This window comes from Lepidochelys kempii, chromosome 1 (assembly GCF_965140285.1).
Source record: "Lepidochelys kempii isolate rLepKem1 chromosome 1, rLepKem1.hap1, whole genome shotgun sequence".
NCBI lineage: Eukaryota > Metazoa > Chordata > Testudines > Cheloniidae > Lepidochelys > Lepidochelys kempii.
Window position 1 is genome coordinate 292211626 of NC_136380.1, and position 18041 is coordinate 292229666.

General features: G+C 41.3%; 1 protein-coding gene and 1 long non-coding RNA gene across 11 annotated transcripts in view; one reads left to right on the forward strand and one right to left on the reverse strand.

Annotated features, from left to right (window-relative positions):
• The window catches only part of LOC140905168 (uncharacterized), a 36994-nt gene extending 31749 nt beyond the window's left edge, over nt 1–5245 (forward strand). Inside the window, exon 3 of the long non-coding RNA XR_012156774.2 lies at nt 3127–5245. This is a non-coding gene — a long non-coding RNA (uncharacterized LOC140905168). The remainder of the gene's footprint in view (nt 1–3126) is intronic.
• Nucleotides 1–18041, reverse strand: part of USP15 (ubiquitin specific peptidase 15) — a 136926-nt gene that overhangs the window by 6855 nt on the left and 112030 nt on the right. For 6 of the 10 annotated variants that reach the window (XM_073327929.2, XM_073327928.2, XM_073327937.1 and 3 more), the window contains 9 exons: nt 17807–17965; nt 16822–17046; nt 8154–8237; nt 7956–8050; nt 5939–6130; nt 4853–4968; nt 3554–3829; nt 3086–3156; nt 2596–2711 (listed from right to left, as the gene is read on the reverse strand). In XM_073327929.2, coding sequence (XP_073184030.1) covers nt 2596–2711; nt 3086–3156; nt 3554–3829; nt 4853–4968; nt 5939–6130; nt 7956–8050; nt 8154–8237; nt 16822–17046; nt 17807–17965 — 1334 coding nt within the window. The other 4 variants (XM_073327932.2, XM_073327930.2, XM_073327931.2 and 1 more) reach the window with 4 other exon arrangements.

Sequence of the window (18041 nt, forward strand, 5' to 3'; positions counted from 1 at the left end):
TAGAATATTGAATATTTCTATGATGGAATCCTTGCTGAAGCAGGTCAATGATGTTGCTTTAGCCCTACAAGCCTGAGCTCCAAGGCTACCAGGTGCTGATACCAAAGCCAAAGGGCAATTTTAATTTTTAATTTAGATTCTAGGAAATGTTTAAAAACCCTCTGGGTGCCTTTGATATACATTAAAAATACAATCTAGCTTAAAGAAAAACAAGTGTACCAACTTCCCAGCCGAAAGAGGGAAAGAGAAAAAAAGCCATGGTCAGCATATGTGCATTTTGATAGGCTCTAAGCGGAAATGACATTCTTCTTACACTGCTTTCCAAAAGATACACAAAAAGTTCAGGTAACTTCCTATATAAAAATTAGTTTTATCCAATTAAAAACCTCAAAGCCCTCTTAACATTGAGGGTGTGGGCATCTACCTTTCCCTGTTGAGAATGACATTTTGGAAAGAAAACCAGGATATTACATAGTCTGGTTTAGATGGAACCAGTCAGTTTATTTATTTATTTATTTAAAGATAAGCATCTTGGATGAACCTGCATGATCATGACAACTTTGTGCCTTTGGAATATGGCAAAGGGACGATCAGCCATCAAAGCCTGCAAGTCTCTCACCTTTCTTGAAGTTATAATTTTGATTCAGAAAGCTGTTAGTGACTAATGGAATAAAGTGGACTTTCCCCAAAGTTTCAAAGGTCACAGTCATTAACTATGACAAGCGTTGAGTTGACATCTCCCATCAGGACATGCTCTCCATGTGGTGGGATGTTTGAAGAGTCTATGAGAGTGTGTGGTATGTTGAGATGGTAGACAAATAACTTTTGATTATATGAAGAGGCAAAGAAACTTCAGCTATATTAAACAGTCCATAATACATTAAGTAGAGCACAGCACAGAGATAGGCACTAATCTGCTGCCACAGAGAAAACCTTTTCCATTTCTAGGTGTAACATTTCAATGTGGTTTTTTTCTTTGACTGCTACAAGATACTCTGAACCATTGCAGAGGTCAGTGTCCCATGATCTAAGCTGCAAGATTAAGTGAACCAAGACCATCCCATTTTGGAGTAAGGATATCTGATGATTAATCCAGGAGATTCATGTACCCGTACTTCCCAAGACCTGCCCTGACAGCGCTGGCCAGTTTGTGTTTATGTGGAAGCACCAACAAAACACTAGCAGATCAATCAAGACTATAGCACTTCGATTCAGATAATGCAGCCCTGACTCCTTGTTGTCAGAGCAGGTATGAAACTGGATTCAGATTTCTTTCGACTTTAAACCAGATAAAACTGAGGATCACAGGACCAAAAGCTTCTTTCCCCCCATTTTGGACTGCTTCAAATCCAATGAAAATCTACTCTTGTCTCTGCATGGGGCCAGGACAAGCTCCGACCAAAGAGCAGATCCCAGGTTCTGATGTGTAAAGCTGCCACTGTGAGAAAGTCCTAAAATAGAGAGTGCCTGTCCTCCTCAGTTTGAGCTGTAAAGGCCTTACATGCTGAGCAACAAACTGGAAAATGGCCTCACATGCGGCAGGTCAAGAGCAATTTTGTATATTTGATTTCAGGTAAGTGCGGGGGCATCAAATACACTGCTTAAAAAGGTTTTTTTCCCCTCTAGTCTGGGTCTTCTGAATTGGACAGGATGCCCTGGAACAGAGTCTCCCTGGGATTCAAACTGCACAATGATCTAGAAACTATACCTGAACACAATCCAAACTAATAACAGCAACAAGCTAACAGGAGATTTTAGGTTTTAAAAAAAAAAAAAAAAAAAACGGTTCTCTGGTTACACAGTGAAGCTAGCTGAAGAAAGGAAGGAAGAAATGAGGTGGCCACTTGCGGAGCCTCTTGAACATCTGGTGCTGTGAAGAGGCTCTCATGAGGTTCCAATGGGAACTGCTTTCTAAAAGATCCCCAAAGCTCATTGGTACTGGGGGAAAAATCTCACAACTGAGAATATTCAGATGTCCCCTTATAGAAGAACAGCAGTTTATAATACATACATTGGTTTGAAAAAATTCAACAATACTACACCTAATATACGCAGCCGGTACATTTAAAAAGTCCAACTGGTCTGAAATATTCTACCAGTTGCAGAGACATCACTAGAACAAGTAGACTCTCTCACGCTAATGGAAAATTTTAAGTGAACCAAAGCTTTTCATATATAAACATAAACACACAATAAGCGTTTGTGTAGAAAAAGTTTAATATATGATAAACTTTTCAATCTCAGCTAGAACCATACTCATTCTCATCACTGCACTACAAATCTGCACAGGAGTGGTTCTCGAATGATTTCATAATGCAGACCAGCTCCCCTCCTATTCATGATAGCATGGACTGTTTCCCTTCCCATATGCAATCATATAACATTCCAGTAGCAGTTACAGAAATTGCTTACATAGTAAAGAAAATATGTAATGTATCCTTAGTTGTGTTTTCATGCAGTTTAGCAGATGGAATAAGGACTGCAAGTACCATGTGAGCAATCTGCAGCTCACCAGCAAGTGCTCCATGGACCACAGTTTGAAACACACTGTCTACAGAACTAGTTCAGCACATCAAGTTTCATTTTTGCTCTTACCATGGATCTTCAGCACCTAGTTTCTCCTTTGTTGTAAACAGTTCAATGCAATCTTTTAATTTCACAAAAGGCTTTTTTGGAGGTTTATATTCCACACTTTCATGTTTTTCAAAATCCTAAAGAGAAGTATTTCTTGAGTTAAGAGAACAAATGAAATAAAACTCATTTTAGTGATATCGTCTTACTATGAACAGTACCTACAAGCTCCTAAATATGGAAAACTGCTCAAAATGTGTTCAAATGTAATTAAGTTTCACATGTTTTAGATTTATTTTTCTAAATTAGTAAGCCTCAGATCACCTAAATTGTTAGATATAAGGGGTTTCTTTTATGGTAAAGTAATTTATTACAAAATGTACTATATCTTTCTACTCTTTCTTTGAAATATTTCTAGAAATCTACACTTCACATAAATAGTGCATTAAATCATATATTTGCATGATAAAAGTTTAGTAATTGCTGAAAAAGAAGTGTAAAATAAATGCCTTACCTCTGCTGCATTATCATCAAAGTATCTTTTTTTCATTTCAGGATCCCAATCCAAAGCAAGAAAAGATCTTTCTAAGAAGGAAAACACATGTTCCCCTCAAAAATACATTTATTATCTGAAAGTATGTTTAATTTGTAGCGATTACTAATCAAAATAAACTAAAATAACCGTTGGTACAAGTTTAAGAAAATCAAAAATTTGGTTTCATTAAAATGTGTGAAAGTTATGTGTTTCTAAAAATCAACAGCTTGCAATGTCAAGCTGAACAATGTTCGTTGGCTCGAACAAGAGATGATATATATATTTTCCTGAAGACAGACTATAAGCACATAGGTACATACATGTATGCACTGGGAAAAAAACATGAGTAGCCTACCAACAGAAGGCAGAGCCGTTCAAGGAAATGGTACCAGAAACACAAAAAACATTGTGATCAAATTTAACCAAACCCATCCCCCAATGACTTACCATCAAGCCTGAGTTGCCTATCATCAAATCTAATATGTCTGGTATCATCTTTGATATAGTTGATGTCAGTACTGCCTAAATTGTTGAACTGGAATGTAAACAATCGTTTTTTGTGTCCCATGAGTAGTTGACCTTTGCAAGTTTCCTCAGTACACAATCCATTTTCAGAATCATTGTCTCCTCCAACTGAGTCTTCTGATTGGCTGTTTTCATTCTCTGAGGGAAGTTCCTGATCCTGGCTGGATTCATCATCTTGTTCATCTGTCTCCATTTCACCTAACGAAATAGGGTGTAATTCAACAAATCTGACAGTGCATTCTATTTAGGCAGCATTTTAAGGTGCTGCATTTTTCCTCCTACTAGAAAGTTTTGCATTGTTATTGAAATTAGGAAAACCAGCAAAATCTAGACTGAAGGGTAAGATGTTTGTTATACTCTACAGGACTTGGGGCTTTTTGATTTTCTGGTAAGTACCTCACATGGTCTCCTTCCACATATACCATAGTTGAAGACAGTTTCTTACAAATTGGAAAGGACCCATCCTCACTCTATACACAACTTTACGTATGTACCACCACCATTTTCAATTTCATTTTAATGTTTCCCCCTTCAGCCAGTGTTCTCACACACTCCTCTTTTCATTTTCCTCATGCTTTCAGCACACACTGGAATGTTCAACTAAACTCTCTCTAGATTTATGACAAAAATATTTTCCTCTTTTGAACCCAGATGTCTGTGAACATGCTAAGAGTCCAACCAGCAAAAGGAAACGTGATACCACATTTTAAAGAGTTTAACTCCTAGCTAACAGGTCACCGCCACTCAAATTCTGCTAAGTTCCTTGCAATTACTGTCTCTTGAACAAATTGCCTTAAAAGTTAAAAGAAGAAAAATAACAGTCCTGCTGAGTTCAGTAAATTTGAAGCTTAAAGTAGCTACACCACTCAAAAGAAAGTTTAAATATCAAGGCTTTTAAGCCTCCAAAATGACAATTTTAAAACAAATTGGGGGGCCAGCCTGGTGGTCTAGTAGCAATATATTATCCTGACAGCCAGGGAGTCAAATCTGGCTAAGTGAGAACTGGAAGTGCTACAATGAACACTCCTCACATCCGTTTTTAATACTGCCTTTAGCTTAAGCTTGCCTGCAGTGATACAGACTTAATGTGGTGGCTTTGAGGGTGGTGGTTAGAATCAAGAGGAAAAAGGGAGAATTACGTAATTGGGGCAGAAAGGCATTAAAGTATGAATCTTACACTGAACTCAAAATATTAAACAAGTGTAACTATTCAAGCCTTACTTGGGGATCCTTCTTCATGTATTCCATTTGGGCCATTACCATTGATACCATGGTCCTTACAGCAGTGTAGGGATCCTTCAGTGTCTTCACTTTCAGTACATGTTTTCACATATCGGCTAAAATAAGCAATTGAAAATAATAATGAACATTTGTATACCACTGGGTTTTGTTTAAGATGAATATTTGCTTGTAAAGTAATAAGAGCACTGAAAATACAGTAGGTAGTGTAAATGCTCTTACAACGTACTGTATTCCTGCCATGATTCACAGTTACATTAAATGAATAAAGTGAACTCATATCAATTGCTGCAACAAACTGTTTCTGAAGCACATTTCTTCTTGCTTTTTCTATAGAGTTTTTTTAACTGTGTGCTATCTCCTTTGCTCTATATTAGTTTCTGTTTTTTTAGTATCCCAACCACACTGTCTATATAACTGGTCAGATATAGAAAAATTTTGTACACCTTGTACTATGAGGACATGTCTACAAGAGAAAGTTATATCAGCATAAGGTAAGGTGTGAATTTAAACTGATATAATTATACCTGAAGAAGAGTTTTGTGTGAGCTCAAAAGCTTGTCTCTCTCACCAACAGAAGTTGGTTCAATAAAAGATACTATCTCATCCAGCTACCGGAATAACTCCCTGTGTGGATGTTCCTTTTCCAGAATGAGAGTCTCCACGGGGAGAGCTATCCCAGTATAACTAATCTGGTACAACAGGTGAAACTTTCCCATGTAGACAAGCCCTAACTGCCATGATTAAACAACGCCCCCTCCACACACAAACAAACCCCAAACCAAAAAACCTCTTCCCTCCCAAATATAACCACCCTCCTTCAAACATGACACTATTTTTGGATGACATAAATGCCATTAAAAAAATCAAACTAAAACCAAGTCTAGTTTGGCTCTCAAGAGATTAAAAACTTGAGTAAAAAATAGTCTTATTTTACAGAAAACAAATATAACTGCCCATTAAAGTCTAATCAGAGTTCCCTAACAATGCATATAAAAAGCAATCATCCACAGAACCTGATTATTACTGTTACTTACATTTAAAAAAATTTTCAAGTAATATTCTTACCACATTCTCAACAGCAGAAGGTTATACAGTTTATCTTCAGTATTGTTTCTAGGCACTGTTATAAGAAAAGGCTGACCAAACAGCGAAGAACCACTATGGTGGCTGTAACTGGTATGTCTATACTTTTCCCTTAAACAAACAGGAATTATGACTTGCTCTGTATCCTCTGTTCTGTTGATAGCGATTTCAAATCTTAAAAAATAGAAAAGCAGGCAAGACAAAGGTCATTTAGAAGAATCTGACAGAAAACCAAGACTTCTGTTTATTGCATGTTTCTTCTATGCAATTAATTTATTTAGCTGTAACTAAATCCAACTCCACACAAATTTATACTTAATATTAGGGCTGTCAAGTGATTAAAAAAATTAATCAAACAATAATAGAATATCATTTATTTAAATATTTTTGGATGTTTTCTACATTTTCAAATATACTGATTTCAGTTACAACACAGAATACAAAGTGTACAGTGCTCACTTTATATTTATTTTTATTACAAACATTTGCACTGTAAAAAACAAAAGAAATAGTACTTTTCAATTCACCCAATACAAATACTGTAGTGGAATCTCTATCATAAAAGTTGAACTTACAAATGTAGATAAATTATGTACAGAAAAAATAACTGCATTCAAAAATAAAACAAAGGAAAACGTTAGAGCCTATGAGTCCACTCAATCCTACTTCTTGTTCAACCAATCGCTAAGAGAAACAAGTTTGTTTACATTTGCAGGAGATAATGCTGCCTGCTTCTTGTTTACAATGTCTCCTGAAAGTGAGAATAGGTATTCAGGTGGCAATTTTGTAGCCAGCATTGCAAGGTATTTAGCAGATATGCTCAACATTCATATGCCCCTTCATGCTTCGGCCACCATTCCAGAACACGTGTCCATGCTGATGATGGATTTTGCTCGATAACAATCCAAAGCAGTGTGGACCGACGCATGTTAATTTTCATCATACAAGTCAGATGCCACCAGCAGAAGGCTGATTTCTGTTTTGGTGGTTCACGTTCTGTAGTTTCCACATCGGACTGTTGCTCTTAACTCTTCCGAAAGCATGCTCCACACCTTGTCCCTCTCAGATTTTGGAAGGCACTTAAGATTCTTAAACCTTGGGTCAAATGCTGTAGCTATCTTTAGAAATCTCATATTGGTACCTTCTTTGCGTTTTGTCACATCTACGGCGAAGGTGTTCTTAAAACGAACAACACGTACTGGGTCATCATCCGAGACTGCTACAACATGAAATATATGGCAGAATGCAGATAAAAGAGTAGGAGACATACAGTTCTTCCCCAAGTTCAGTCACAAATTTAATTAACACTTTTTTTTAATGAGCATCATCAGCATGGAAGCATGGACTCTGGAATGGTGGCCGAAGCATGAAGGGGCATATGAATGCTTAGCATACCTGGTACGTAATACCTTACAAAGCGGACTACAAAATCACCACGCGAACGCCTGTTCTCACTTTCAATTGACATTGTAAATACGAAGCGGGCAGCATTATCTCCTGTAAATGTAAACAAACTTGTTTGGCTTAGCGATTGGCTGAATAAGTAGAACTGAGTGACTTGTAGGCTCTAAAGTTTTACATTGTTCTGTTTTGGAGTGCAGTTCTGTAACAAAAAATATCTATATTTGTAAATTGCACTTTCAAAATAAAGAAATTGCACTACAATCGCTACAGAAATACTATTTCTTTTCTTTATCATTTGTACAGTGCAAATATTTTTAATCAAAAATAATATAAGGTGAGTACTGTACACTTCATATTGTGTTGTAACTGAAATCAATATATTTGAAAACGTAGAAAAACATCCAAAATATTTAATAAATTTCAATTGGTATTTATGGTTTAACAGTGCGATTAAAACTGGGATTAATCGCAATACATTTTTTTAATCATGATTAATTTTTTTTAGTTAATCACATGAGTTAGCTGGTATTAAATCGACAGCCCTACTCAGTATGGAGGTATTTCCTGACAATAAAAAGAGACTATTTGAACTTACACATAGATGTCATCGCGTTCCATAATACTACTCAAATTTTCATCCATAGCAAATATTCTGTGGAACCTATGATTGTATATATCAGTCACTATCATCTAAAAGGAAATAAAAAATTAAGTCACTCTTAAATTGGTTTAAAAACACTGAAAATATTTAACATTGGGCTATGTATAAATGATTACCTCAGCAACGTCTTACCTTATCTGCAGCAACACCAGACAAAGTTGACAGTGCTGTGCAAAGGTCCAGTATATTTCCAATTTTCGGAACTACTACTTTGTACTAAAAAACAAAATGTGATAATTTTTCACTCTTAAAGGACTGAAGCCGCTTGAGAAAAGTTGTCATACGTCCACAATTTGTGTACAGTCTTAGTGTGTGTCTTTACATTCTTATTTAGATTCTCATTATATACGGAATTTATAACCTACCATGTAACAGATTTACTCATTACGTTTATTTGTTACTGCAAATACATTTTGGACATCTACAGTTTTATTAGTCTAAAAGTGAGCACACTAGTAGTACATATAATACTCTACAATGTGCTATTTCATGTGAGGCCACTTCTTTCCCATACAAAAAACCAACAGTGAAATGTATTTAGACACAGGGTAATAATTTTCAAAAACACCGATACCCCATTTTCAAAAGCGACTTAGGCCTGGTCTATACTACAAAGGGTATGTCTACACTACGGAATAAGGTCGAATTTATAGAAGTCGGTTTTTTAGAAATCGGTTTTATATATTCGAGTGTGTGTGTCCCCACAGAAAATGCTCTAAGTGCATTAAGTGCATTCACTCGGCGGAGCGCTTCCACAGTACCGAGGCTAGAGTCAACTTCCGGAGCGTTGCACTGTGGGTAGCTATCCCACAGTTCCCGCAGTCTCCGCTGCCCATTGGAATTCTGGGTTGAGATCCCAATGCCTGATGAGGCTAAAACATTGTCGCGGGTGGTTCTGGGTACATATCGTCAGGCCCCCGTTCCCTCCCTCCCTCCCTCCCTCCCTCCGTGAAAGCAAGGGCAGACAATCGTTTTGTGCCTTTTTTCCTGAGTTACCTGTGCAGACGACATACCACGGCAAGCATGGAGCCCGCTCAGGTAACCGTCACCGTATGTCTCCTGGGTGCTGGCAGACGCGGTACGGCTTTGCTACACAGTAGCAGCAACCCCTTGCCTTGTGGCAGCAGACGGTACAGTACGACCGGTAGCCGTCATCGTCATGTCCGAGATGCTCCTGGCCACGCTGGCTGGGAGCGCCTGGACAGACATGGGCGCAGGGACTAAATTTGGAGTGACTTGACCAGGTCATTCTCTTTAGCCCTGCAGTCAGTCCTATTGAACCGTCTTATGGTGAGCAGGCAGGCGATACGGATTGCTACAGTCGTACTGTACCATCTTCTGCCAGGCAGGCAAGAGATGAGGATGGCTAGCAGTCGTACTGTACCATCTTCTGCTGAGCAGCCATGAGATGTGGATGGCATGCAGTCCTTCTGCACCGTCTGCTGCCAGCCAAAGATGTAAAAGATAGATGGAGTGGATCAAAACAAGAAATAGACCAGATTTATTTTGTACTCATTTGCCTCCTCCCCTGTCTAGGGGACTCATTCCTCTAGGTCACACTGCAGTCACTCACAGAGAAGGTGCAGCAAGGTAAATCTAGCCATGTATCAATCAGAGGCCAGGCTAACCTCCTTGTTCCAATAAGAACAATAACTTAGGTGCACCATTTCTTATTGGAACCCTCCGTGAAGTCCTGCCTGAAATACTTCTTGATGTAAAGCCACCCCCTTTGCTGATTTTAGCTCCCTGAAGCCAACCCTGTAAGCCGTGTCGTCAGTCGCCCCTCCCTCCGTCAGAGCAACGGCAGACAATCGTTCCGCACCTTTTTTCTGTGCGGACGCCATACCAAGGCAAGCATGGAGGCCGCTAAGCTCACTTTGGCAATTAGGAGCACATTAAACACCACACGCATTATCCAGCAGCATATGCAGCACCAGAACCTGGCAAAGCGATACTGAGCGAGGAGGCGATGTCAGCGCGGTCACGTGAGTGATCAGGACATGGACACAGATTTCTCTGAAAGCATGGGCCTTGCCAATGCATGCATCATGGTGCTAATGGGGCAGGTTCATGCTGTGGAACACCGATTCTGGGCTCAGGAAACAAGCACAGACTGGTGGGACCGCATAGTGTTGCGGGTCTGGGATGATTCCCAGTGGCTGTGAAACTTTCGCATGCGTAAGGGCACTTTCATGGAACTTTGTGACTTGCTTTCCCCTGCCCTGAGGCGCATGAATACCAAGATGAGAGCAGCCCTCACAGTTGAGAAGCGAGTGGCGATAGCCCTGTGGAAGCTTGCAACGCCAGACAGCTACCAGTCAGTTGGGAATCAATTTGGAGTGGGCAAATCTACTGTGGGGGCTGCTGTGATGCAAGTAGCCCACGCAATCAAAGATCTGCTGATATCAAGGGTAATGACCCTGGGAAATGTGCAGGTCATAGTGGATGGCTTTGCTGCAATGGGATTCCCTAACTGTGGTGGGGCCATAGACAGAACCCATATCCCTATCTTGGCACCAGAGCACCAAGCCGCCGAGTACATAAACCGCAAGGGGTACTTTTCGATAGTCCTGCAAGCTCTGGTGGATCACAAGGGACGTTTCACCAACATCAACGTGGGATGGCCGGGAAAGGTACATGATGCTTGCATCTTCAGGAACTCTGGTCTGTTTCAAAAGCTGCAGGAAGAGACTTTATTCCCAGACCAGAAAATAACTGTTGGGGATGTTGAAATGCCTATATGTATCCTTGGGGACCCAGCCTACCCCTTAATGCCATGGCTCATGAAGCCGTACACAGGCAGCCTGGACAGTAGTCAGGAGCTGTTCAACTACAGGCTGAGCAAGTGCAGAATGGTGGTAGAATGTGCATTTGGACGTTTAAAGGTGCGCTGGCGCAGTTTACTGACTCGCTTAGACCTCAGCGAAACCAATATTCCCACTGTTATTACTGCTTGCTGTGTGCTCCACAATATCTGTGAGAGTAAGGGGGAGACGTTTATGGCGGGGTGGGAGGTTGAGGCAAATCGCCTGGCTGCTGGTTACGCGCAGCCAGACACCAGGGTGGTTAGAAGAGCACAGGAGGGAGCGGTACGCATCAGAGAAGCTTTGAAAACCAGTTTCATGACTGGCCAGGCTATGGTGTGAAAGTTCTGTTTGTTTCTCCTTGATGAAACCCCCCGCCCCTTGGTTCACTCTACTTCCTGTAAGCTAACCGCCCGCCCCTCCTCCCTTCAATCACCGCTTGCAGAGGCAATAAAGTCATTGTTGCTTCACATTCATGCATTCTTTATTCATTCATCACACAAATAGGAGGATGACTACCAAAGTAGCCCATGAAGGATGGTGGAGGAGGGAAGGAAAATGCCACACAGCACTTTAAAAGTTTACAACTTTAAAATTTATTGAATGACAGCCTTCTTTTTTTTGGGCAATCCTCTGTGGTGGAGTAGCTGGTTGGCCGGAGGCCCCCCCACTGCGTTCTTGGGCGTCTGGGTGTGGAGGCTATGGAACTTGGGGAGGAGGGCGGTTGGTTACACAGGGGCTGTAGTGGCAGTCTGTGCTCCAGCTGCCTTTGCTGCAGCTCAACCATGCACTGGAGCATACTGGTTTGGTCCTCCAGCAGCCTCAGCATTGAATCCTGCCTCCTCTGATCACGCTGCCGCCACATTTGAGCTTCAGCCCTCTCTTCAGCCTGCCACCTCTCCTCCCGGTCATTTTGTGCTTTCCTGCACTCTGACATTATTTGCCTCCACGCATTCGTCTGTGCTCTGTCAGTGTGGGAGGACAGCATGAGCTCGGAGAACATTTCATCGCGAGTGCGTTTTTTCTTCTTTCTAAGCTTCACTAGCCTCTGGGAAGGAGAAGATCCTGTGATCATTGAAACACATGCAGCTGGTGGAGAAAAAAAAAAAGGGACAGCGGTATTTAAAAAGACATTTTATAAAACAGTGGCTACACTCTTTCAGGGTAAACCTTGCTGTTAACATTACATACATAGCACATGTGCTTTCGTTACAAGGTCGCATTTTGCCTCCCCCCACCGCGTGGCTACCCCCTCAACCTTCCCCCCTCCCTGTGGCTAACTGCGGGGAACATTTCTGTTTAGCCACAGGCAAACAGCCCAGCAGGAATGGGCTCCTCTGAGTGTCCCCTGAAGAAAAGCACTCTATTTCAACCAGGTGACCATGAATTATACCTCACTTTCCTGAGGATAACACAGAGAGATAAAGAACGGATGTTGTTTGAATGCCAGCAAACATACACTGCAATGCTTTGTTGTACAATGATTCCCGAGTACGTGTTACTGGCCTGGAGTGGTAAAGTGTCCTACCATGAAGGACGCAATAAGGCTGCCCTCCCCAGAAACCTTTTGCAAAGGCTTTAGGAGTACATCTAGGAGAACCACGAATGCAAGGGAAAGTAATCCTTTCACATGCTTGCTTTTAAACTATGTATAGTATTTTAAAAGGTACACTCACCAGAGGTCCCTTCTCCGCCTGCTGGGTCCAGGAGGCAGCCCTGGGTGGGTTCGGGGGGTACTGGCTCCAGGTCCAGGGTGCGAAACAGTTCCTGGCTGTCGGGAAAACCGGTTTCTCCGCTTGCTTGCTGTGAGCTATCTACAACCTCATCATCATCATCTTCGTCCCCAAAACCTGCTTCCGTATTGCCTCCATCTCCATTGAAGGAGTCAAACAACACGGCTGGGGTAGTGGTGGCTGAACCCCCTAAAATGGCATGCAGCTCATCATAGAAGCGGCATGTTTGGGGCTCTGACCCGGAGCGGCCGTTCGCCTCTCTGGTTTTCTGGTAGGCTTGCCTCAGCTCCTTCAGTTTCACGCGGCACTGCTTCGGGTCCCTGTTATGGCCTCTGTCCTTCATGCCCTGGGAGATTTTGACAAAAGGTTTTGGCATTTTGAAAACTGGAACGGAGTTCTGATAGCACGGATTCCTTTCCCCAAACAGCGATCAGATCCCGTACCTCCCATTCGGTCCATGCTGGAGCTCTTTTGCGATTCTGGGACTCCATCATGGTCACCTGTGCTGATGAGCTCTGCATGGTCACCTGCAGCTTGCCACGCTGGCCAAACAGGAAATGAGATTTAAAAGTTCGTGGTTCTTTTCCTGTCTACCTGGCCAGTGCATCTGAGTTGAGAGTGCTGTCCAGAGCGGTCACAATGGAGCACTCTGGGATAGCTCCCGGAGGCCAATACCGTCTAATTGTGTCCACAGTACCCCAAATTCAAGCCGGCAAGGCCGATTTAAGCGCTAATCCACTTGTCAGGGGTGGAGTAAGGAAATCGATTTTAAGAGCCCTTTAAGTCGAAATAAAGGGCTTCATCGTATGGACGAGTGCAGGTTTACATCAATTTAATGCTGCTAAATTCGACCTAAAGTCCTAGTGTAGACCAGGGCAAAGTTAGGTCAAAGTAATCCGCTTTGCCTTGACCTATTTATGCGTAAGTCTACACTCAAATTTGTCTCTGGAAAACATAAGCAACCCATTATGGTGACACAGTTAAACCACCTCCCCAAATGACTTTGGGCCATAGTCAAAAGAACGACCATATTGGCTCAGACCCAAGTTCCATCTAGCCCTGTAGCCTGTCTTCCAACAGTGGCCAGTGCCAGGTGCCCCAGAGGGAATGAACAGAACAGGTAATCATCAAGTGATCCATCCCTTGTTGCCTATTCCCATCTTCTGGCAAACAGAGGGTAGGGACTTCATTAACGTTTAGTCGACCTACTAAGGTCAATGCAGTGTAAGTGCAGACACTGCATGACCTATGTCAACTCTAACCGTTCTCCAGCAGCTGTTCCAACAATGCTGTTCTCTGCAACACTGACTGTTCTAGTCACAATTGTGAATTCCACTGCCCTGGAGTCTCCTGTGTATTTCTGAAATGCCTTTTCCTGATTGCCCACCATGGCAAGCACACCTAGCAGCTCTCCCTTGTGTGCAGCTGTCTAACCGACCACATCAGCTCCATGTACTAGACATGCTCCTGCCTAGAGAGACAGGAGATATTGGATCTCCTGTGCCCGTGGGTAGAAGAAGCTGTGCAGGCACAACTACAGACCAATCATACGAACGTGGACATCTACGAGCAGATTGCACAGGGGATGCAGGAGAAGGGGTACAAAAGGGATCAGTAACAGTGCTGCATGAAAGCAAAGGAACTGTGACAGGCATACAAGGCCAAGGAGGCTAGCAATCAATCTGGTGATGAGCCACAGACCTGATGCTTTTATAAAATGCTGCATGAGATGCCCACCAGCACCCACAGACACTGTGGACACCTAGGAGAAGCCTGGACAGAGACCCCTGCTCTGGGCACGAGGAGGGGAACCCAGTGTGGGGGTGAGGGTATCCAGCTATGCCACAAGCCAGGACCTGTCAAGACTCCACCACAGCCTAGACAGTCCCAACAGTTATGCATGGATGAGCCCGATGAAGGGGAAGGAATCTTGTGTAAGTGCGTGCATGCGTTTTTCCTTACAGTGTTTAAATGTAAAGAGGCGCCCAGCCCAACTCTTAAGTTAATAGGACACAGGTATCTATTTTTCATTGTTTTACTTGTACGAGAAACGGTAGCAGTGCAATGAACAGAAATAGTGTTATCTGCTTTTCATATCCTGGTAGGATAAGGTTGAGGGGACATGCAGAGCAATGTTGTTTATGCACACAAGGGTGTCCCTTGTATCCTCCTGAGAGGGCCAGATGAAACTTTCATGGAGATATGCAGCAATCCTCCCCCTAGATTTTTTTTTTTTTTTTAAATTCCATTAAGTACAAAGGAAAAAGAAGTCAAGTCAATCCAAGCATGGTCACACGGTGTTAACAACTATTATAACAACACTGAAGTTAGATGTTCTAGATACTACTCAAGGTTTCAGAAAAAACTGGTAGGAACAACAAGCAGGTGAAATTTTTCTTTAACTATGGTAAGAACTCCGAAGATGATTATTTTTAATTCTTGGCAATCTTTCTCACTGTAGGCTTGCCAGTGCTTTTTCAAAGACTAAAAATGCAACTTTTTAACTTGCCAAATGGATTGCTGTTTTGTGTGATGACAGACATTATTTTGCAGCACTTTCACCCTGGGGAAGTGATTGAACTTTGGGCTCCTGCATGGAGATGCAGAACACCGATCAGATGACCAAAACAAAGATTTAATATTAAGCTCTTCAGGATTGTGTCCAGAAACATGTCTGTCTGTGCATGCATAGTTTGTCCCAAGAAGATTTCAGACGGACATTTCTTAGCACTTATGTGCATCAAAGAGACACAAGAGTAACTAGAAACAGACAATTATCTCATGAGTTAATTTCCAAATGAAAAAAAATTTCATATCCAACCATGAGGGCTCAACCTGTCTCTTCAACTTCTCCTGAAAGTCACACTATTACCTTAAACGCAATGCACCTAAACTCAACTCCTGCTTTTTTCCTCCCTCTCTGCTACACTATTCTCCATTTACTACTAATGTTACTATCTTCTCTGGTTTCAGAGTAGCAGCTGTGTTAGTCTGTATTCGCAAAAAGAAAAGGAGTACTTGTGGCACCTTGGAGACTAACAAATTTATTTGAGCATAAGCTTTCGTGAGATGCAGCCGATGAAGTGAGCTTGAGCATAAGCTTTCATGAGCTATAGCTCACTTCATCGGCTGCATCTCACGAAAGCTTATGCTCAAATAAATTTGTTAGTCTCTAAGGTGTCACAAGTACTCCTTTTCTTTTTACTATCTTATCTATTACTCAGTTGTGTAACTGCTATCTTCGACTCCTCTTTCCCTTGACCCATCCAACCAGATTTTGTCCAAACCTTGACTTTTCCCCCTCCACAAGCCAAACTCCTTTCTGCTCCTGCAGCCATAACTCATCGGGTTCTTGTCTCCCACCTCACTTACTGTACCTGCCTCCTTTCTGGCCTCCTTAACATGCACATTGCCCTCTTCAGTCCAAAAAATATTGCTGCTAAAGTAACTCGGTTCTGGCATTGTCACTCTTCTCTCCCATCTTCCACTGTTCCCCCACCTCTACTACACCAGGTTCAAGTATTCAAGGGCTTTCACAACTCAGCCCCTTCCTATTTAACCACCCTTACATATCTCCTACAATCTCTTCCACCAACTACAGTCTGTGAATCTCAATGTCTGCTTCTCCCACAATAGTCTATGGGCTCTGTTCCAAGTCACTCCTTTCGCATCTAATTCCCTCTTGAATTGGCCCACAAGACCACCCTTTCCACATTCAAATATTTTCTGAAGATCCTTTGATGACTACAGAATATTTGCTGACTAATAATGGAAAGTTGAGGGCAACTGGGCATAGTTTACATATTTAATAAAAAATAAAAATCTGTATCAAGAACTCACTTTACTAGTGCATTGTACTCCACCGAACTTTTGATGTTTGTCATCATTTTAGACTTGGGGCAGGGACTGTGCATTTCTTTATGTTTGCATAGCAAGTAGATTATTTTGACAATATTTGAAACAAACTAATAATAAATAATAATAATAAAGAACACAGCCTGGATTTAAAAGGTTAGGGGAAATTAATATAGTAGTAAAATAAATGATCAATATCTTCCTTGAAATTCAGTAGAGTTATAGTAAAATGTGTCTTTTACAAAGTTTCCTCATTAATAAGTAACAGAGATGAAAGTCAAAAAACCGTACCATCCTGACAAATTTAATTTGTCAGATTTACTGCCTGTTCTGTCAAGTGTTAAAAACATGAACAGAAAAAAAGATTTTAACACCACAGACGTTTTACGTAAACAAAATATTTCTTACCTGCATAGGTTTAGTAAGTGGATCCATTCTAACTAAATAAACTTCCAAAGTGCGTTCTTTTTTCATGGGTAATGGAAGTGTCAAGTAACAAAAGGGATCAAAGGTTACAGAAATCTTTGCACATTCAGGGCAAACAAGGGTGGATTTAAAAAGACCATGAAATATATCTACAATGATGGAATCATTTCTTTTTAAATGGTTCTCCCAGGCTTCCTCAGCAACCACCTACAATTAAAATAGAACTTGGGTTATAGCAAAAAAACCACACTAATGAAATGCATGTTATGTATTACTGATACAAGTCGTTAATATGAGACTATCCATTACATGGATTAAATGTACAAAAAAAAAAGTCTGACCCCAAGGACTGCACACGGGCTGACTACAGCAATGACACCTCACTTGTTAAGGGGATTGTGAGAGTTAAACACTTGTTAGGATAGAGACTCAGAAATCCGCTCCAATGGATGTTTGATCTATTTGGCTGAGTAACTGGACAAAAAGGAAGTTGAAGACAAAAATCCCCATCTGAAGTAGCCCAGGGTTAGTGTGTATAATGATGCTCTACAGACAAGCAACTTAGGGCTGTGGAGTTTCCCCAATTAGGAGTATAGATGAGAGAGGCAGGAAACAGGAACTGACAAGTATGCTGAAAGAAAGAGACTGCAAGACCAGGGGGCCAAAATGCACCTGCTTTTCTTGGTGTGTTGGATGGAGTCTCTGCAAGTGGAATTATCTCTGTATAGCCTTGATGCTCTTTTTGCTATCTCTTTTCAAAGTAATCAGGAATTGTGTACATGTAAATAAATGAGACTAGAAAATATCTTGAGTCTTTGTATCCATTAAATTCTCTTCCACTAAATTCTGCCACTAAGCAGCCCCCCAAAATGTTAATGCTTGACAAAGGGGCAACAATATCTTACAACATACTGTAGCATTAAGTAATGAACTAAAACACAAAGAAAACCAATACTAAGAACATTACCTTGTCTGGCCTTCCATCTGCATCCTTTAATTGAATATAAGGCTTTTTCCTAATCCGATTCAAATCTTCATGTAAACCATCTAAAAGAAAAGCTAGAAGTTCTTGACAGTCTTGTTGCTGATATCCAGAAAACTGAGGTGCAAATCGTCCCACTTGTGTCTAGAGAGCATATATGAAAATTTTCAGTTTGGGAAATTTAATGTTTGATTTTGTGTAAACTAATAAATAGCCAGGG